Genomic DNA, 22,493 nt, shown 5'->3' with positions numbered 1-22,493 from the left:
CTCGGTGCTGGGAGAAAGGGAGGACCAAAGTGGACTTTGACGTAAATCAGGAATGGTTAAGATTTTAAACCTTTTGCCGTGCAACCTCAGGGTGTTTTCCGGTTATACCGATCTTGAAGCTTGAAATCAGGGTTAGATACTTTTGTTTCATAATTACGTCACAAGGTCTGATAATTTCTTGTCTTTCTTGATTGGCACTGGTTCATTTAGAGAAACAGTGAAAAAGTCACTCAGCCTCTTTTCTTTTCTCCAAGTTACTTAACATATAGCGTAATAATGGTTCCAAGAGTAGAATTGAGTGATTCATCACTTACACTTAACACTGTGCTCAGCCCAACAAGTGCCCTCCTTGATGCCCATCCCCCATTTAGCCCATCCCCCCACCCCACCCCTCCAGCAACCTCAGTTCTCTGTATTTAAGAGTCTCTTAAGGTTTGTGTCCCTCCCTGTTTTTATATTATTTTTGTTTCCCTTCCCTTATGTTCATCTGTTTTGTCTCTTAAAGTCCTCATATGAGTGAAGTCATATGGTTTTTGTCTTTCTCTGACTGACTAGTTTCACTTAGCATAATACCCTCCAGTTCCATCCACGTAGTTGCAAATGGCCAGATTTCATTCTTTTTGATTGCCGAGTAATACTCCATTGTGTGTGTGTGTGTGTGTGTGTGTGTGTGTGTGTGTGTGTGTGTATGTGTATCTATAGATACTTCTATAGATATAGATACGTATATGTATCTATATATGCATCTATATCTATATGTATACACCACATCTTTATCCATTCATCCATCGATGGACATTTGGGTTCTTTCCATACTTCAGTTATTGTTGATGGTGCTGCTGTAAACAAGGGGGTGCATGTGTCCCTTTGAAACAGCACACCTGTATCTCTTGGATAAATGCCTAGTAGTGCAGTTGCTGGGTTGTAGGGTAGTTGTATTTTTAATTTTTTGAGGAACCTTCATACTGTTTTCCAGAGTGGCTGCACCAGCTTACATACCCACCAGCAGTGCAAGAGGGTTTCTGTTTCTCCACATCCTTGCCAGGATCTATAGTTTCCTGAGTTGTTAATTTTAGCCGTTCTGACAGGTGTAAGGTGGTATCTCATTGTGGTTTTGATTTGATTTCCCTGAGGTTGAGTGATGTGCGTTTTTTTCATGTGTCTGTCGGCCATCTGGATGTCTTCTTTGGAGAAGTGTCTATTCATGTCTTTTGCCCATTTCTTCACTGGATTATTTGTTTTTTGGGTGTGGAGTTTGGTAAGTTCTTATAGATTTTTGGATACTAACGCTTTATCCAATATGACATTTGTGAATATCTTCTCCCATTCTGTCAGTTGCCTTTTGGTTTTGTTGATTATTTCCTTTACTGTGCAGAAACTTCTTATCTTGAAGAGGTCTCAATAGTTCATTTTTGCTTTTGTTTCCCTTGCCTCAGGAGACATGTCGAGTAAGAAGTTGCTGTGGCTGGGGCACCTGGGTGGCGCAGTCGGTTAAGCGTCCGACTTCAGCCAGGTCGCGATCTCGCGGTCCGGGAGTTCGAGCCCCGCGTCAGGCTCTGGGCTGATGGCTCGGAGCCTGGAGCCTGTTTCCGATTCTGTGTCTCCCTCTCTCTCTGCCCCTCCCCCGTTCATGCTCTGTCTCTCTCTGTCCCCAAAATAAATAAACGTTGAAAAAAAAAATGTTTAAAAAAAAAAAAAAGAAGTTGCTGTGGCTGAGGTCAGAGAGATGGTTGCCTGTGTTCTTCTCTAGGATTTTGATGGTTTCCTGTCTCACATTTAGGTCTTTCATCCATTTTGAGTTTATTTTTGTGTATGGCGTAAGAAAGTGGTCCAGGTTCATTTTTCTGCATGTTGTTGTCCAGTTTTCCCAGCACCACATTCAGCCTGTTTCAATCTCCGTTGTCCTATAGATCACTTTTCAAACGCGTAGGTTGCCTTTGAGATGTTAGGTGATACAATTTAAAAACAACTTGATGTCTTAGTGGCAGTCAGATCCTCAGAGTCTTGAGTTGTGATCGTATAATTTTTCGTGTTGACACCAAACATAAATTGCAGTCTTATTTCTAACGTTTTAAAATCTGCAACATTAGTTTTAACCTTTTAAAATTTACTGAAATATGTTTATTTATTACCGTGTTAATATTGTGAACCAGCCTTGTTTTGTTCCTTGAATATCAGTAATGAATACCAACTAGTGTGGCCATGATATGCTGGAGAGATATTTGACTAATTTTCTTTAGCAATAGAAACAAGTTGTTTCGTGTACTTTAAAATACAGCACCTGCTGCTGCACCTGTGCAGCAACATCTTGCCTCTGTTGGCATTGTCCAAGAGAACTTTCTGTGATGATGAAGTTCTTGTATAATTCATGCTGTCCCTGTCTATTTAAAAAATAGTCACTAGACAAAAATTGAAAAAAAAAAGGGGGGGCGCCTAGGTGCCTCAATTGGTTAATCGTCTGACTTCAGCTCAGGTCATGATCTTGAAGTCTGTGAGTTCGAGCCCCGCGTTGGGCTCTGTGCTGACAGCTCAGAGCCTGGAGCCTGCTTCGGATTCTGTGTCTTCCTCTCTCTGACCCTCCCGTGCTCGTGCTCTGTTTCTCTCTGTCTCAAAAATAAATAAAAACATTTAAAAAAATTAAAAAAAAAGTCACTAGACATATGTGGCCAACTGACCCAGCCCCATTTATTAAAAAGATAGTCTTTCCTTCCTTTAGTACAGAGACGGCTTCGTTGTAAATGGCTGTGTATGTGTGAATTTGATTCTGAATTCTTTATTAGTTCTGTTATTTTTTTTATGTAACTTATGATTAGTATTTATTAGTTTTTATATTGATATCCACTCGGTTGTGTTTTATTGTAGCTCCCTGATGAAATTCTGTTTTTGCCTTTTTTTTTCCTGTAACGTTAATTAGTTATTTTAAAGTCTGAATCTGATAATTCTGTTTTTTACTTTTTACTTTTTTAAATTTATTTTTTAGAGAGAAGAAGAGACAGAGTGTGAGTTAGGGAAGGGCAGAGAGAGGGAGACACAGAATCTGAAGCAGGCTCCAGGCTCCGAGGTGTCAGCACAGAGCCTGATGCGGGGCTCGAACCTACAAACTGTGAGATCGTGACCCGAGCCGAAGTTGGACGCCTAACCAACTGAGCCCTCCCCGGTGCCCTTGAATCTGATAATTCTAATATCTGGATCACCTGTTGATCTGCTTGTATTGTCTAATTTCCCTCTTGGTAGTCTTTGTAATTTTTTATTGATTAGTGGAGTTTTTCAAGTGAAACTTGTAGAGACTTTCGGTGATGGTATTTTTCTCCAGCAAGTGGTGCCCCCGCCTCCCCCGCCTCACTGTCTGCTTTCCTCTACAGCCTCTGTGTTCTGCTTATGCTCTGCTGAGTGCCTGCAGGAGAGAGACGGCTCTGACATCAGCTCATTTTTCTGTGCTCCTATCTCCTCTGGGATCATGGCCCACCCTAAGTCTTGGCTGTCTGATAGCTCTGGAATTTATTTTCATTTCCCAGCTCGGTGCCACCACTGGCTGCTCTGCCCAGCTTTGCTGCCTCTTTCCCTGTGCTGCTTTGGATTATGCCAGGGTCTTTGGGAAGAATGAAGTGGGAAGCTGGGGTCCTGTACCTCAGGGCACTTTCCTCGTCTCTGGGTCCTATAGCCTAAAGGCCTGTGTGACTCAGGAGCTCTCACATACTTTCAGAGGAGTCCATTTTTTTAAGTTCTGCTTTTATAATTATTCTTGGTGGGTAGATTGATCTGTTCCCTCACCATTATAGCTGGAAATGTAAGTCCTTCCATATATGTGGTTGTGATTTTTAAATTGTTAAAAACATTTGGTAATGTCCTACAGGAAAGACAGACTGTGGAGATGTTCCAGATTAAAGGAGGCCAAAGGTACAATGACAATCGAGGCACTTCCTGACCCTTGACTGGTTGTTGTGCCTTGAAGGAAGAAAATGCTATAAAGGACGGCTTGGGGTCATTTGAGAGAATTTGAATGTCGGTGGCAGATTAGATAGAGGTATTAATTCTTCTGAAGTTGACAACTGTATAGAGTAGGAGTCTAGGACATCCCTATTCCTGGGAAATACCCACTGAAGTATTTAGAAGTAAAGGGCAGTGATGGATGTAACTTACCTCAGCTGGCTCATAGTGCGTATTGCGTGTGTGTCTGTCCATGGTACACGGGATGAGCAGATGTGAAATGTTGCCAGTAGATGAGTCTGGGGAAAGGGACTGTGGGTGTTCTTTGTATGGTTTTTATTTGTGTGATGTTTTGTAAGTTTGAAATTGTTTCCAAATAAAAAGTTGAAGAAACCTGTAAAGTGGAAGCACAACCGTTCACAGAGCCGTAAGCGTCCCCTAGGCGCTCTTGGGTTGTTAGAAGCGGGTGTGGAAAACCACTAGTACCACATGGTCTCTCAAGTGTTGACGGGTGTTTGGAGGTTAATTTCCTGAGTTTGGTATTAATGAGAAGAGGAAGACCTCTGTTTACAGCTCAGAGAAGAATGATCATTTCTGGGCCACAGAAATGTGAACCAGAGAGAGAATCGCGAAGAGTGGGATGGAAGGAAGAGTGAGTGCCAACAGGGCATTATTGGGGTGCCCAGCTGGCTCAGCAGGTGGAGCCTGGTTCGCCGCATCTTGGGGTTGGGAGTTCGGGCCCCGTGTTGGGTGGAGAGAGAACTCAAAAATAAAATCTTAAAAAAGAAAAAAAGATTATTTGATACGACCGAAAGTTTATTGTGACCCAAATGAGATAATGTCAGAGTGCCTTTTCCCCATGTGTTGGCAGGAACAAAAGGGGTAACATGGAGTGTGCTGTGGACGGACGGGTGTGGTCCAGGTTTGGGGAACCCACGCTAGGGAGCTAGGGGAGTGGGGTTCCAGGGCCTCCCCAAGAGCTTCCAGATGCGCAGGAGGGCAGGGGCCTGCCTCACCCGGAAGGGGAGTTGCTGCCACTGGAAGACGGGCAGCGATGATGCAGTGGGGAGTAAGTGCCCCAGCGTGTCTCCTCTTGTCCCTGCCCCTGTCCTGGTCTAACAGGAGCCTGGGTGCTGTGGGTGTTCACTTTTGCCTCTTGGAGCACAGAGCACGGAGGAGAGTGGATCTCAAGGGCACGTGGAGATGGTCCAGAGCACAGGGGACTGGGAGAGAGGAAAGGAGACGTAACGGGCTTTTGGACAGAGGAAGTGGGGACGTAGCCGCGATGGAGAAGGCAGAGACGTACGTTATTTGAACGAATCGCTCCCGACACGCAGTCGTTAACATTATCTCTGTATGCCAATAAATGGAACGTTTCCCAGCTCAACAGTTTGAGAAATGCGTTAACAGAATTCATTTGAATTTGGCAAGATTGATCTTATTTTTTGTGATGGTGTTTATTTTCAAGTCTTCCAGCGAATGTGGTGGACGAGTCACTCAGGTAGAGGTGCCCTGTCTGCCTGGTGTTTGCCAAGCGTTGCTAGGTAATGTACGAACATACAAAGGATGAAATCCGGCCCCTTTTCTTTGGCATTTACCCGTGGACTAAGGGGCTCCAACACACAGATGTTGAAGTTAGTGCACTATCCAAGGTGCTGCCACGTCCATTGGCAGTGCCACAGTAGAACGAATTCCCGTTAGTCACACATTTTCTTCATCCTACAAGAGACAACTCCAGTGGCCTTTAAGGTAGAGAAAGAAGAGTGGTTTGGGGAGCAGGTTTTTGGCAGTGCAGGAGAAAAAAATGCTATTTCCATGTTCCGGTTCCACCTCTTTTCCCCCACCCCCTTTGATTTGTTTTAAAAATTTGACGGCTAGGGGCGCCTGGGTGGCGCAGTCGGTTAAGCGTCCGACTTCAGCCAGGTCACGATCTCACGGTCCGTGAGTTCGAGCCCCGCGTCGGGCCCTGGGCTGATGGCTCGGAGCCTGGAGCCTGTTTCCGATTCTGTGTCTCCCTCTCTGCCCATCCCCCATTCATGCTCTGTCTCTCTCTGTCCCAAAAATAAATAAACGTTGAAAAAAGAATTAAAAAAAAAAAAATTTGACGGCTAATCAAAGTGTTGTTTTTCTGGCTTAGAGTGGGTAGCAGGATTTCAAATTCACGTAATGTCTTTAACCGAAGGATTTTTTTTAAATGAATTCTGAACTACTCTCATTTTATCACGTTTTGAACTTACATTGTTGACAGGCTGATTATGTTAAGATAAGACAAGGTCTTTAGGGTGGGCCCTGATCCAGTATGACAGGTGTCCTTACAAAAGGGAAATTTGGACACCGAGAAAGAAGATGTGCACGAGGAAGCTGATGTGAAGAGACCAGGAGAAGGCCAATGACAGCGGAGGCGGATGGGAATTTTGGAACAGCAGGGCTGCTGAAAGCTGGAGAAGGCAAGGGAGGATCCTCACCCGCGGGTTTCAGAGGGAGCATGGGCCTGCTGACACTGTGGTCTTGGACCCATGGCCTCCAGAACTAGGAGAGGAGACGTTTCTGTTCTAAGCTGCCCAGTTTGTGGTGCTTTGTTATACACCCTCCAAATCTCAGTTCAAAGTAAATGGAGTCCATAGCAGCTAACTGTACATCCTTTTCTGAACCTATTGGAGAGTGATGCAAAGGGAGAAGTTAAGGGCTGTTTAAAAGCTTTCACTTTGGATTTGAGACTTTTAGCAATTTTGATCAAAAACAATACTTTCGTATTAATGTACATGGAACAACTGATAGTTTGCTTTGCTTATTATAAGCATACTTGGTGATAAAAACAGGGTAGGGGAAATCGATCTCTTTTGTGTGGTTTACATGTCTTTGCTCAGTGTTTTAGAAATGCTGCTTTTCAGTTATAGCTCTGTCTCCTGCCTGTAATAGTTCACTGTACCCTTCCCACCAATAACTTAAACATTAAGAGATACAGGCGTTCTCATGTTATTGGAACTATCAAAAAAGGATTGTAAGTTTCAAACCAGATCGACGTTGAAGTAGCCTGTGACGTAGATTGTGTTTATATATTGGTGGTCTGTCTTGGCCGCTCTTTTAATTAGTTAACAGTTAAATGGAGGAGGTTTCTCCCTCATTCTGAACACTAAAGGTGAGCAGTTGAAAGAATCTTAGGCTGGGTGATCCTATTCTGATATTGAGGCTGGTTAGGATAATGTCTTGATAACACATAGTGGATCATTTACTGTCCATATTCTTTCTGTCCCTGGATTTAAAAAAAATCATAAAAAGGTATATTCTCATTATGAGAACGAGACAATCAAAGTAGCTGTGCATTTTTCTCTATTCAAGGATTAGCAGAAGGAATGTGTAGAGAAGTCTAATTTATTTATGTGACAGATATTTATAAAATTCTGTGTGCTGTTCTAGGGATTTGGGATGTATCAGAAAACAAAACATGAAAATCCCTGCCCTTGTGGTGTTTGTTCTGGCAAACACCGCAGGTCCTGCTGGGGGCCAAACTGACAATGCAAGGCGGGGGTTTTGTTGGACTGTGGTGGCAGTGCTCCCATCCGGCCACAAGGCGGCGGCCTCGGACAGCAGAAAGGCACCCTCTGCCTCCGGGGGCTGGGGTGGGCTCATGGTGGGCGGGTGTGGCTTCCCTGATGCTGACTTTGAATTCTGTGGGGCACCTGTAGGAGAGTGGGACGTTTTGACCGTGTCCTGTGTTATGGTAGCCTATGATAAAGTTGTATACAGGTATATAGAGCGAGAGATTATGAAGTTGCTGTAACGAAAATCTTCTGGGTGGTCAGAATTAATTCCTCCATATTTTACACATGGTAAAGCATGTAAAGATGTAATTTTCTATCTTTTTCGCCATGTTTGAATGATACACCGCTTAATGACACAAGAAAATTTAAAAGTGAACTGCAAAGAAAAAATTGGCACCACTAATTATTTTAGTTCCTTTTTTGATCTTTCCTTCTTTCTACCAGATGCAATTTATGGTTCATTCATAATTGTGAATAATCCATGTTTTAATTTAACATTGTTACAAAGGGCAAATGTGTAGTTTTTTTAAAGCATAGTACTTGAGGGGTGCCTGGGTGGCTCAGTCGGTTAAGTGTTTGGCTTCGACTCAGGTCATGATCTAAGGGTTCGTGAGTTCAAGCCCCGCATTGGGCTCTGTGCTGACAGCTCTGAGTCCACAGCTTGCTTCAGATTCTGTGTCTCTCTGTCTGCACTCTCCCCCCCCCCCCCCACTCGTGCTCTGTCTGTCTCTCAAAAATAAACAAACATTAAAAAAAAACCAGTAAGGGGTGCCTGGGTGGCGCAGTCGGTTAAGCGTCCGACTTCAGCCAGGTCACGATCTCGCGGTCCGTGAGTTCGAGCCCCGCGTCAGGCTCTGGGCTGATGGCTCAGAGCCTGGAGCCTGTTTCCGATTCTGTGTCTCCCTCTCTCTCTCTGCCCCTCCCCCGTTCATGCTCTGTCTCTCTCTGTCCCAAAAATAAATAAACGTTGAAAAAAAAAAAAAACAAACAGTAAAGCATTTGACTGATCATTGATTTCTTCGGTGGCCACAATTGGTAGGGCAGAGTGTAGAATCGGGAAAATCCTGCTGTGGCATGGTGTGTTATCGAAGGGGAGAAAGAGAACTGATTTAAGGGAGAAGAAATAGTCCCCTATTCACGTAGTTTCTCAGAAACACATTTTCAGTGAGAAGTTCTGGCCAGTTTCATAATCTGTAACTGAATATTTAGCTTCAGGTGCTAATCTCCCTTCTAGGGTAATGGGCCCCTGGAAAATGCAGACTCCATTCATTTCTCCAGAGCTTTTGGGATGCCCCTGCTGTTGGTGGTCCCCTCTTTGTCAGACCCCTGGGCTATGAAGCCACAGCCCCCTCTGGTCTGCGCTTCACTGGGGGGAGTGCTGTAAGCCACCTCCCCTCTCAGGTAGGGGAAGGCACCGGTTTTCAGGCTGCTGCCCCCGCCACCCTCCATTTCTCCGCACCCCGTGCTCCTGTGGCTGGGCTCCCTCATTTGCTGGTGCTGATGGGTGTCGATTTCATTTCGTTAGTGACCAGAGACCAGGCCATGGTCCCGAAGCAGTCTTTCTCAGAGTCTCTTCCCAGATCAGCAGTATCAGCCTCACCTGGGAACTTGCTAGAAGTGTAGGTTTTCAGGCCCCACTCCGAATAGGAAACTCTGACGAGGGACACAGCAGGACACAGGCGGACTGTGTTCTTCCACCTCAAATCTTGGTTTACATTAGCATAAAAATGGATGATTTCTCAGTCCCTGAAGTCGAGGCACTTAACATTTTAAGCTCTAGACTTCTTTGCTTTGTGAATGTCATGATATCTTTTATTTAAAGTTGATAATGCTTTTGATTTCAGACTTACTAACATGAATGTCTTTGGGGAATTGTGTTGGCTGTTTGAATCGCCATCTAAGCGAATGTGGTTGAGAGGAAGAATGCCGTGGTGCCGCGCTGTCACCATGGCCTTTTTTGTGTGACCACGTTGCTCCCACCCTCCATTGACTGCCGCTGTTCCCCCTGAGTCAGTCTGCCAGTTGGTGAGACGCGCTTTGTGAGTCAGCCCCGGCTGGCACCGTCTACTCGCTGAGCTGCCTTCTGCTTTTTATGGAGCAGATACAAGTCTGTGCCACGAGACAGTCGGGCTTCTCAGCCCTGCCTTCAGTCCTTTAAATAACCCACTTTCTTAAAGCCTCGAGTACAAGTCTGGCAGTAAAATGAGGTCTTAAAAACACACGACCAGAAACAACAACAAAAGCAGTGCTTTCTGCTACGGGCTGCAAACTGACGAAAGCCGAAACGAGCAGGACTCTCGGAATATCGGTCAAGGACTGGTTGTGAGCAGGCCGTGCTGCTTTTCCTGAAAGAAGATCAGGCAAAGTGGATTCTTAGAAAAGAGTAGTGATTTGAGATACTGAGTATTGTTATGCCTCTTTCTTCTAGACCTGGAAAGGAAAGAACAAGCATTAGAGCAACTGAGAATGGACTGCGAGCACTTTAAAGCCCGCCTGGAGACCGTGCAGGCCGACAGCATGAGAGAGAAGAAGGTACGATGCTCACGGGCCACCGCCTAACACACTCGTGTCACGGCTGCGTCCACAAAGTGGTGTTGCCAACAGCTTGTGTAGACCTTCAGCCTCGAGAGATTGTGTCTTGAAACGCATATATTCCGAATGGGTTGGAACATAGTCAGACGTTGGCCTTTATGACCATTTAACGTGGAGAACGTTTACTGGGTGACTTGTGATAGTCACTTTCTGTTGATTTTTATGTTTAAAAGACCATTGCAAAGCTTTAAAAGTCAGAGTATAGTAAGAATCTTAAAAAGTGCACATCATAATTCATAATCAGAGATAAATGTATTACCTACAAATATTAATAATTAAGGGATCATTCACCGATATTTTATTATTTAAAATAAATTTTTCAATGTTTATTTTTGAGAGAGAGAGTGTGTGCGCAAGTGGGGGAGGGGCGGGGGGGGGGGGACACAGAATCCGAAGAGGCTCCAGGCCCTGAGCTGTCAGCACAGAGCCCGACGTGGGGCTCGAACCCACAAACCGTGAGATCGTGACCTGAGCTGAAGTCGGATGCTCAACCGACTGAGCCACCCCGGCACCCCCATTTAGTGATATTTTAGAAATAACCAATGTATTTTAATATTTAAGAAGACTAATAGGATTTCTCAAAAATTACACGTTTTTACTTTATGGAACAAATACTTCCCCCTTTTTTCTGTAAAGCTAGAACTATCCTGTCACTTTGGATACAATGATAAAATTCGGAGTGTGCATGTTTTTTTTTTTGTTTTTTGTTTTCCCAGTAATAACACTGTAACAGTATTAGTAACAGCAGCTAGGTATTTGGTTCCCTGGGCCCCGGCGGGTGCTGCCCCTGGCTCAGCGGGACCAGCAGGCGCTGTTAGTGTGAAGGAATGTGCGGTAGCTGGTCACAGGCCCACTGCCTCCTCTGGTGAAGGGATTCCAAATGCTTGAGGCTGCCGTGGAGGCGTTCTAAAACTGGTGGGTCTGTAGAGACTTGAATATTGAGCAAATAGATAAAGGGAAAGAGTTTTAGTCTCAAAACTGAGTTGAGTGTCACATAATTGAAGTTGAAGTTTTAGTTTTGTCATGGTTTGGATCATGACCAACTAAGATGCCAGTGTGGCTAATTTGGGCCTGAAAATTTCATGGTCTGAAAGAAGTTGACCAACATACAAGAAGGAATTTGGTAAAAATCAGCAATGCACCTATTGGTTCAATACTTAACTTAAATTGCTAAACATCCTTATTAAATTGAAACTTAACTGGGCAGAATCTTCCTGTTTGTTTTTTTTTTAATTGTTAAGCATAGGGAAAAAGTGCATGTTTTGTGGGCATTTTAGATGCAGTGCATAAAAATAAGCCATTCTGGTAAAGCACCAGTCAGTATAGAATGGATGAAATGACCTTGGTAAAGTAGGGTCAGATCACCAGCGTGTTATTGCCCTGACACTTTGACCTTAGTTACAACATGGGAATATTTTAGATTAAACTATTTCCTATTTCCAGCTAAGTTTCCCGTTTAACTCTCCTGCCAACTTGATACAGATGGGAGTCCCTTCGTGTTGGCCACAACAAGGCCGCATCTCTTTTTGCTGTAGAGAAGTGAGAGCTGCCCCCATAGCCTCTTCTCTGGTCTCTGCCCAGGTGTCTACAGATCACGGGGCTGGATGCTGGAAGCTTATTTTAGAGTTGAGGAACCGGGAAAGAATTCAGGGACTGGATCCCACATTAGAGCACTGCTAGTAAGAACCACAGTACGGGTAGACATCATTAGGAAAAGACAGCGGTTACTGGATCCACATGTAAGCAAAGATGAGAAAACACAGCGTGGACTCCAAGTCATAAAGAAGCGTGATGGGGGAGCCACAGCTCCTGACCCCCCACCCCCCACCCCACCCCGGAGAATGGCTGCCGGACAGGGGAAGCTTGGTTGCCGGCCTCAGTTGAGCTGTTTCCTCAGCAGTAGTTGAGTCCGGTCAATGGGAGTCCAGCTGGGCCTTGATGTGCACTCGGGGGCTGGCCGGGAGAGTCCTCCTGGCAGTGGCAACCTTTGAACTCTGGAGAAGAAAGAGCCCAGCTTTCCTGGTGTGGGCGGAGCTGTTGGAGGACATCTGACTTGCTTTTCGTAGGACTGTGCTGTCCCTGTGAGGTTAGACGAGGCTCCCCACAAGGGGTCTGCCAGTTTTTACTGTCTGACCTGGCTGTCCCACGTGTGAACTTGGCCTACATGAGGTGCGAGTTCACCTGTGCTGAGGGGCATTTCGGTCGCTTGCCTGTGGTTTCATTTTCTCTGTGTGTCTTCTTGTGTGCACTCCTTTCACAGTTAACAGACTTGCATGTGACTGCCCGTTTTTTGTGATCTGTGTTTTTGATTTGTTAGCAGAGAGTTGCTACTTTTGTGATAGTAAATGGAAGCTGTTGCAAACATTGTATTATTTCAGGAAACTTTTTAAAGAAAAACTGATAGTATATTTCAGTTAAAATCAGAAATGAACTACAGAGGATTTTGAAGGAATCCTGAAAGCTTTATGCTCGGTACTCTGTTAGGTAGGAGTATTCACTTAAAACAGGTAACTATATCAGGGTTTGATTATTGTTCCTTTTTTAAAAGCAACTTTGTTGAGACGTGTTTTGCACAACATGGACTTGATCTGCTGTAAAAGTGAAACTGGAGCATTTTTAGTAACTGCATGCAGTCCCACAGCTTTCGCTACAATGCCGTTTGGTTTTGGTTAAAAGGTTTCAGAAAGAATTACAGAGTTGCAGGAAGGCGCAACAAGTCCAGGGGAGTCCCTGTACCCTCCACCCAGTTTGCCCCGGTGTAGCGTCTTGCATCACTCCGGCACGAGGTCAAAGGCGGGAAACTGACACTGGTACAACCCACACAGGTTATTTGGGCTCACTGGCTTTACCTGGGTTCGTTTGTATCTCCTCGTGCGTGTGTACGTGTGCACACACGCTCAGTTCTGTGCCGTTTCAACACATGTATACATTCACGTATCCGTCACCAGCACGTTGAAGATACCAAACAAAGATCTCTCCATGCTTCCCTGCTGCAGCCACACCCACCCTGTGCCCCGTACTTCGCTCCAGGCAACCACCTGCACATAGTTGTCACACATTAATCTCTATCATTTTAGGGCGCCTGGGTGGCTCAGTCGGTCTTCGGCTCAGGTCATGATCTCACGGTTTGTGAGTTTGAGCCCCGCGTCAGGCTGTGTGCCCACAGCTCAGAGCCTGAAGCCTGTTTCAGATTCTGTGTCTCCCTCTCTGTCTCTACACCTCCCCTGCTTATGTTCTGTCCCTCTCGCTTTCAAAAATAAATAAACATTAAAAAAAAATTTAATCTCTATCATTTTATTTCAAGAATGTCATGAAAATGGGATGTCATGAAAATGACTTTTTCCACTCAGATTCATCCAAATTGTTGCTTGGATCAATAGTCTGCTCCTTTTTATTGCTGTGTAGTATTCCATGGTATGGCTAGATCACACTTCGCTCAACTGTTCTCTCAGGGAAGGAGTTGGTGGGTTGTTTCCGGTTTCTCGCTATTAGGAGTAGAGGTGCTATAAACATCCGTGTGTAGGTTTTTGTGCGGTTGTACGTTTTCATTTCTCTGGGATAGATGGCTCAAGAGTGCAGTCACTGGGTTATGTGCCAATGCATGTTTACTTTTGTGAGAAATTGCCAAGTTGTGTTGCAGAGTGGTGGTTCCACTTTACATTCCCACCAGCCATGTGTGAGTGATTCATTTCTTCCACACCTTAATTGGCATTTAGTATTGTCACTGGTTTTATTGTAGCCATTCTGGTAGGTGAGTTGTGGCTCTGATTTGCATTTCTCTAGTGGCTGACAATGCTGAGATCTTCTAACACGCTTATTTGCCATTGTATATCCTCTTCTGTGAAATACCTGTTCACGTCTTTTTTAATATATAAATCTTTTTAATATTTATATATGTGTATGTATACATATATTTTACTGTTGAGTTTAAAGAGTCCTTGATATACCCTAGATAAAAGTCTGTTATTGGATGCGTGGTTTGCAGATAGATTCTCCCAGTGTGGAGCATGTTGTTTCATCATCTTCATGGGGGCTTTTATGGAGCTAAAGGGTTCAATCTGGGTGGCGTCCAGTTTGTTAGTTTTCCCTTCCATGATCAATGCACTTAGTGTTGTAAGAACTTTTCTTGTAGCCCTTGGTCCTAAGGACTTTTTTCCCCTAATGGTTTTATATTTTTATATTGCACAGTTACGTTCACAATACATTTTGGGTTAAGTTTTGTATAAGGTATGAACTTTGGTTGAGGTTCTTTTTTTTTTGGTCCAGCTGCTCCCATGCTTTGTGGGAGAGGTGATCTTTCCTTTTGTAGCTCTGCCAGCGATCGCTTAGCGTATTTGCCTGGTCTGTTCGGGCTTCTCTGCCCTGGCCCATCGATCTGTTCTTCCATCAGAGCTCACTGTCTGATTACTGTGGCTACATAGTGAGCCTCAGCATTGGATAAAGTGATTCTTCCCGTCGAATTTTTCTTTTCCAAAATTGTCTAGACAGGTCCTGTGCTTTTCCGAATACATTTTATCATAAGATCATCTGTGTCTGTAAAGATTTTTGCTGGGATTCAGATGAGAATTGTGTCATTTCTGTAGATCAGCTTGGGGAGAACTGTTGTCTCTGTTGCATCTCGCAGTCTGCAAACAAAGCATGTGTTTCCATTTACTTAGGTTGTCTTTAATTTCTTCCATCAGTGGTTTGTAACTTTCAGCACACAGATCCTACACGTTTTGTTAGATTTTTACCTAAGCGTTTCTCTTTTTTCCTTTCTTGATTCCAATGTTTTAATTTTTACCTAACTGTAAGCGAATAGCTGAATTAGTAGAACGTTCTAAAACTCCAGATTGGCTTTTCTTACACCAGAAAAGAGTGATCAATTTAACAGGCGAAGACGGGATTTCTGACAACCTCTCGCCCGGCATGCAGCTCATCTAGATGGCTGTCTCTTAACTGCAAAGTGACGCTCCCTCTTGCTTTTTCCAGTACTACTCTTTAAAGGAACCAGAGACACTGACCCCTAGTAACCAGTCTGAGATGTAACACACTGGGGGTTAGTGGACATGCCAGCCTCTGGCTGTCTTGGTGAGAGACACTGTCATGAAAACGTGACCTAGAAGATGCCATTATGCACAATTCCCGACTTGGGCTGGCTCACAAAGGCAGAGGCAGTGAATCAGTTTTTTGTTTTGTTTTGTTTTGTTTTTTTCAAACCTTCCTTAAAGATTCTTTGATGCTCTGCTCTATTACTGTAGACCTGGTCTTTTTACCTGAAATTTTTTTTAAGTTCTGGGTTGCTATTATGTTAACAATTTGATGATCCCACCCTAGTACCAAAATGTCCCCCAGAACGGAGTTCAGATTTGATCAAAACATAAATCGGGGTGTGACACTGTAGAATTATAAAGGGTAGGCAGAAGGAAAAGTCATCCTGAACCACTATGTGATGGCTCAGGTCTCGTCTGTGAGAAAGGGAGTGGGGAAGGGGGGACATCTACATGCGTCACTGAACTTGAGAGTACTGCTGGGGACCCCCAGGACGCTTCCATCTCCTGGCTTCCCTCGGCTTCCCAGACAGCTGCTCTTAGAGCTGGGCGCACAGCCATCCCATTCAGCCTGGTAACGCATGCTGGCCGTCAGGGGCCTGAGCTTGTACTTTTTGCAGGCAGATGCCACTTCGAGTTTACCACAGCGGTCTCCAGATTGGTTGCCGAAAATGGGCTTGGCATACTTCAGTGGCCCGTTCTGCTCATAAACCAGCCAGACGTAAAGGTGAAGGCCTCGGGAGGCCCAGATCCCGCGTAATCGGAGAGGACTCTGCCACTGCCGATGTCAGTCATTGCCCTTCATGTTGACCACCAGAAAATGGTGCCATTCCCTGTATTCGGGGTCCTTCCTGCTGGGAGCGTCTGGGTCTGTCATGACCAAGGGGGGCAGCGTTTGCCTGGATCGGGGCCTCCCGTGCAATCCTGGTGGGCCAGTTCCTTACCTGGGTGGGCGTCCCCCTTTGTCCACCTCATTGACCTCTGCCCCAGCGTATTTGACCTTCGGTGGGATTCTGCAGCTGCCTGTCTGCTTCCTGCAGGCTCAGAGTCCCAGGCCACTTGCTCAGGTCTCCCGGTGTTGCAGGGCTGAGCCGGGCAGACAGCGGGGAGTCTTGGCACGGCCCGGGCCTGTGGCACTGACTCAGAGCACTCTGCAAACTGGCCCCGGGAGGCGTGGGACCAGCGGCCAGGGTGCTTTTCATTTTCTGTGGAACAGTTTTAAATGATGTTGTATTTTTTTAATTTTTATTTATTTTTTTAAATGTTTGTTTTTGAGAGAGAGAGAGGGAAATTTTGGGAGAGAACACACGGGGGAGGGGCAGACAGAGGGGGAGACAGAGGGCTCGAAGCAGGCTCAGAGCCTGATGTGGGGCTTGAGCTCACAAACCATGAGATTATGACCTAAGCTGAAGTCAGACGCTTAACTGACTAAGCCACCCAGGTGCCCCAGTGCTGTTGTGTTTTAAATTTTAGGTTTCATTTTGTTGTTGTTAATGTATAGAAATGTTATTGCTTTGTGTGTGTTGATCTTGTAACTTGTGACCTGGCTGAAGTCACTTGTGAGTCTAGAAGTTTTATTTACTTTTTACTTTTACTTTTAATTTATTATTATTTTTAATGTTTATTTTTGAGAGCGAGAGAGCATGAGTGGGGGAGGGCAGAGAGGGGGTGGACAGAGGATCCGAAGCGGGCTCTGCGTTGACAGCTCTGTGCTGACAGCAGCCAGCCCAGCATGGGACTCGAACTCACAAACCATGGGACCATGACCTGAGCTGAAGCAGGATGCTAAACCAGCTGAGCCCCCTAGGCGCTCCTGTTTTTTAATTAAAAAAAAAAAAAGTTTATTTCTTAGAGAGAGAGAGAGAATTCACACACAAGCAGGGGAGGGACAGAGAGAGAAGGAGAGAGAATCCTAAGCAGGCTCTGCATTGTCAGTGCATGGGGCTCAATCCCATGAGTCATGAGATCATGATCTGAGCCGAAATCAAGAGTTGGGCGCTTAGCCGACTGAGCCACCCAGGGGCCCCAACTAAGAGTTAAAAAAAAATTCCTTGAGTTTTTTTTTTTAATGTTTATTTTTGAGAGAGAGAGAGAGGGCGCATACGTGTGCATGTGTGTGTAGGGGGGCAGAGATCTGAAGCAGGCTCTGTGCTGATGACAGAGAGCCTGATATGGGGCTCGAACTCATGAGCCGTGAGATCCTTACCTGAGCTGAAGTTGGATGCTTAACCAGCTGAGCCATCCAGGTGCCCCAAGTTTGTCTGTCTGTCTTTTTTTCCTTTCCTTTCCTTTCCTTTCCTTTCCTTTCCTTTCCTTTCCTTTCCTTTCCTTCTTTCCTTCCTTCCTTCCTTCCTTCCTTCCTTCCTTCCTTCCTTCCTTCCTTCCTTCCTTCCTTCCTTCCTTCCGACCGACAATCATGTCATCTACAAACAGGGACAGTTCTGTTTCTTCCTTCTGCTCTATGTACTTTTTGTTTCTCTTGTGTTATTACACTGTAGGGAACTTCTGACACTATGTTGAATAAGAGAGACAAGAGTGGACAATCTTGCCTTGTTCCTGATCTTGGGGGGGAAGCAGTCTTTCACCATTAACTATGATTTAAAAAAAATAGAGCTTTTTTTTAAAGTTTTTATTTCAATTCCAGTTAACATGCAGTGTAGTATTAGTTTCAGGTGTACAATATAGTGATTCGACACCTCCATACATCACCTGGTGCTCATCACAAGTGCCCTCCTTGATCCCCATCAGCTGTGTCACCCCCCCCCCCACCTCTGGTGACCATCAGTTTGTTCTCTGTAGTTAAGAGTCTGTTTCTTGGTTCGCCTCTTTTTCTTTTCCTTTGCTCATTCGTTTCTTAAATTCCACATATAAGTGAGATCATATGGTATTTGTCTTTCTCTGACTTCTTTTGCCTAATGTTATATATACTCTCTAGCTTCATCTTTGTCACTGCAAATGGCAAGATTTCACTCTTTTCTTATGGCTGAGCAATATTCCAGTGTTCACAGCAAAACTGGAAGATAGGCAGATGTTCCCATGTGCCGCCTGCCCCCATTCATCTGTAGCCTTCCCCATCATAAACGTAAGTATGATTTTAGCAACAGTGTTTGGTAGATGCTTTTTATCAAGTTGAAGTTCCCTTCTATTCCTAGTTTGCTGAGAATTTTTATCACGTGTGCGTGCTGGCTTTTGTTCAGTTTTTAGAACATTTCCATCACATATCTGTTTGTAGTTAGTCCTTGCTCCAGCCCTAGGCCACCACTGATCTGCTTTCTGTCTCTATAGATTTGGCTTTTCTGAATATTTTATAGGAATGAAATCATACAATATGTAGTCTTGTATGTCTGGTGTAATGCTTTGGAAGTTCGTTTATGTTAGCACGTGTCAATTGTCCTTTTCATTGTACCATATTTTATCTGTTCACCAGTTGATAGACATTTAGTTGTTTCCAGTTTGTGACTCTTGTGAGTAATACCGCTGTGAACATTCACGTACAAGTGTTTGTGTGGACGTATACTTTAGTCTCTTTTGGGCAGGTACCTAGGAGCAAAGTTGCGGGTCATGTGGTAGGTATATGGTCAACTTGGTGAGGAGCTGCCAAACTGTTTATCAAAGTGAGTGTGCCGTTCTGCATTCCACCCAGCGATGTGTGAAGGTCCTACTTTTTCTGTATTCTTGTCAACACTTGGCGTTGTTGGTCCTTTGAATTACAGTCATGTTGGTGAGCGTGTAATGGTGACTCATTGTGGTTTTAATTTGCATTATCCTCATGTTGAGCATCTTTTCATGTGTTTATTATTCATTCATATATTTTTTTGGTTAAATACCTATTCACATCTTCTATTTAAATTGTTTTATTTGTCATTGAAACATATTTGACCCACAATGTTACATGAGTTTCAGGTATACAATCTTTTGACTATTTTTAATCAGATTGTTTATTTTTGTGTTGCAAGAGTTCTTTATATTTTCTACTCATAAGTCTTTTTTTTCCTGTACAATTTAGAAATAATTTCTTTTAGTCTATGGCTTGCGTTTTTACTTTCTTAATGGTGTCTTTTGAAGCGTAAAAGTTTTAAATTTTTGATGAAATTAAATTTGCTATTTTTTTAATGGATTATGACTTTGTTGTCATATCTAAGAAATATTTGCCTAACCCAAGGCCACAGAGGTTTTCTTGTAGAAATTTTACCTTTAGGTCTGTGATTCATTTTGAGTTACTGTTATTTTTATTTCTTTGCATATGACCATCTCTCTAGTTGTTTTGTGATCATTTGTCAAAGAGACTGCTTTTTCCATTGAATTGCCTTGACACTTCAGTTAAAATCAGTTGCCATAAATGTTAATGTTTCATTGATCTGTATGTCTGTACTTATGCCAGTACCACACTGGTTTCATTTCTGTAGCTTTCTAGTAAGTTTTTGTGTTTTGTTTTGTTTTTTTTGGTTTTTTTTTTTTAATTTTTTTTTCAACGTTTTTTATTTATTTTTGGGACAGAGAGAGACAGAGCATGAACGGGGGAGGGGCAGAGAGAGAGGGAGACACAGAATCGGAAACAGGCTCCAGGCTCCGAGCCATCAGCCCAGAGCCCGACGCGGGGCTCGAACTCACGGACCGAGAGATCGTGACCTGGCTGAAGTCGGAGGCTTAACCGACTGCGCCACCCAGGCGCCCCTGTGTTTTGTTTTTGAAATCAGGCAGTGTTAGTTCCTCCTTAACATTGTTTTTCTTTTTATAAGTTTTTTTTTTGCATTTCCATACGCATTGCAGAATCAGATTACGATTTTGTACAAACAAACCTGCTGAAATTTTGATAGGAATTGCATTGAATCTGTAGGTCAGTTTGGGTAGATTACCATTTTACCAGTATTGACTTTTCCAGCTCATGAACATGGTATATCTTTCCATTGATTTAGATCTTCTATATTTTTTCTCAGTAATGCTTTATAGTTTTTATAGTTTTGTACAGGTCTTGAACTGCATTTTTTTTCTTTTTTCTGTTTCCCACTCTTCTCATTTTCTTTTTTGAATTTGTCATTTTGAAATTGGCCTTGAGGTGGGGTAGAGTAGCTTGAGCTGGCTGAACATCTTTTTTTTTAATTTAAGTTTTTATTTATTTTTGAGAGAGAGAGAGAGAGAGAGAGAGCATGCACAAGTGAGAGAGTGCACAAGTAGGGGAGGGACACAGAGAGAAAGGGACAGAGGATCTGAAGCAAGCTCTGCACAGACAGCAGAGAGCCCAATGTGGGTGAACCATGAGATCTGACCTGGACTGAAGGCAGATGCTTAACTGACTGAGCTACCCAGGCACCTCTTGAATCGCTTTTCTTAAGTTTATTCCTAAGTATTTTTTTTTAATTTATGATGTTACTGTGAATGGAATTACTTTCATTGAGTTTCTTTTGATACAGTACTGTATGTGCAGCCCTGTGTTGGGGCATATCTGCACGCAGCCACCAAATGTGACCGTAGTGAAGACCATCCTGTCCGGTCATTCTCAACAGCTACTGAGTGATCTTATCGAAGAACTGTCATAACCAGACTAATTGGGATGCAGACTGCTTCAACTGTGAGAGAGGCTAGAGTTCCTAAAGCACATGCCTGACGTAGGTTTGCTCGCATTTCCACTACTTGAGTGGGTTCAGCTATAGACACCTGAAGAATGAGTCTAGGAGTCCAGACTCCTGTTAGGGTACAGCGAGCGTTTGTAATCACCTAAGACAACATTAGCATGTGTCACAGGTTCAGTGACCATCCTTCTCCTAAAGTGAGTGTGAATATATGTGCGGATGTATATGAAACTCTGCATACTAAATACATCATCCCTAGTAGATGTGAATGGCTACCCTAGGCCCAATTATGAAGTCAACAAAGTTTGATCTGTGGCCCATTTCTTCCTTTTCTTTCCCCTTGATTTGTCCTGCATTCACCTCTCCAAAAGAAACCCCTAAAACATCTAAAATACTTTAACTTTGAGGGTTGTTGTTCTAATCATGCTTTGGTATAGATGTATTCAACCAGGTTTCTGTATTTCTTAAGTTGATCTCTTACCAAGTAAGGAAATGCTCTCATCTTTCGGGGGAACTGCAGGTAACACAAATAGTGCAACCAGCGGTGGTGGTTGGGAGGGTCAGGAAGCCCTTTCCTGCCCAAGAGCTACCTGAAGTGAACCTTTAGGACTGTTTGTGTGGTCAGAGGGACTATCGGGACGATAGTTCATTGCTAAGAGGCCTGGCCGAAACCTGCCAGCTCTGTTCTTCGGAAGCCGCCGGTGGCCTCCGTCTCGGTGTCCCACTGGTGCTCATCTTGCTATGCACGGCTTGCCTGGGAGGCCCTCCTTTGCACTTCTCCCTGCCTCTGTCCCATCTGTCCTAGCTGGGCTTGGCTGTGCCAGGTGGTGTGTTTCCAGTGGGGTGAGCCATCTGGAGGTGACTGGCTCTTCTACTACAAATGCTGCTCTGCGGACTGCTGTGTTCGTGGTTACTTCATTGAGGTGTCCCAGGCGCCCTTGATTCTGGGTGTGGCCACTGGGGGCCTGAGGCTCCTTATGTTTCATTTTACTTGAAGTTGAGTCTTGGCAGTATTTATGTTTTTTTTTTTTTTTAATTTAAATGTTCATTTATTTATTTTTTTGAGAGAGGGAGTGGGAGTGGGAGATGGGCAGAGAGAGAGGGAGACACAGAATCCAAAGCAGGCTCCAGGCTCTGAGCTGTCAGCACAGAGCCTGACGCGGGGCTTGAACCCACGAACTGTGAGATCATGACCTGAGCGGAAGTCGGACACTTAACCGACTGAGCCACCCAGGTGCCCCTTGGCGGTATTTATAAACTCTAATACAGCAGTATGTTCTTTTTCCAGAGTGTTATTTTTCAATGTTTCCTCTAAAGTTAAAAAAAATACGGGTTGTAGCTGTCTAAGGACCAGTTTTCATTTGCCAACTGTTTCCTGTAACTCCGTATGCGTTGTTCTCAACCTTCGAATGAGAAACACAATAGAGATATCTCAAAGTTGAATGGTATTTATTTTGTTGATTTTGCTTTGATTTTAGGAGAAACTCGCTCTCCGACAGCAGCTGAATGAAGCAAAGCAGCAACTCCTGCAACAGGCAGAGTACTGTACAGAGATGGGGGCGGCAGCCTGCACGCTTTTGTGGGGTGTCTCCAGCAGCGAGGACGTCGTCAAGGCCATCCTGGGAGGAGTAAGCATGGCCCCTCGGCTCCCTGCGTATCGTGGATCTGTGTTTATGGAATACCGAGGGTACAGTGTGTCTGCTGAGGCGCCCATAGGTGAAGTCCACGTCTTTTGCTCACGCATCAGGTGTCGGCACACCCGCTGTGCAGAGTCCAGCATAAGCTGCTCTAGGCGGTGTGTCAGGTCAATGGAATAAGGTCCCTCATCTCCC

At 44.3% G+C, this 22,493-nt stretch overlaps 1 protein-coding gene and 1 pseudogene across 4 annotated transcripts in view; one reads left to right on the top strand and one right to left on the bottom strand.

Annotated features, from left to right (window-relative positions):
- Positions 1 to 22,493, top strand: part of HSF2BP (heat shock transcription factor 2 binding protein) — a 95,957-nt gene that overhangs the window by 5,617 nt on the left and 67,847 nt on the right. For all 4 annotated transcript variants that reach the window (XM_086676085.1, XM_086676083.1, XM_086676082.1 and 1 more), the window contains exons 4-5: positions 9,898 to 10,001; positions 22,140 to 22,289. In XM_086676085.1, coding sequence (XP_086532211.1) covers positions 9,898 to 10,001; positions 22,140 to 22,289 — 254 coding nt within the window. The remainder of the gene's footprint in view (positions 1 to 9,897; positions 10,002 to 22,139; positions 22,290 to 22,493) is intronic.
- LOC112849361 (phosphatidylethanolamine-binding protein 1 pseudogene) lies at positions 15,498 to 16,293 on the bottom strand (annotated as a pseudogene).

The sequence above is a fragment of the Puma concolor genome, chromosome C2 (assembly GCF_028749965.1).
Source record: "Puma concolor isolate L17-30 chromosome C2, mPumCon1.1.hap2, whole genome shotgun sequence".
Classification (NCBI taxonomy): domain Eukaryota; kingdom Metazoa; phylum Chordata; class Mammalia; order Carnivora; family Felidae; genus Puma; species Puma concolor.
This window is presented reverse-complemented; position numbering and strand designations above follow the sequence as displayed.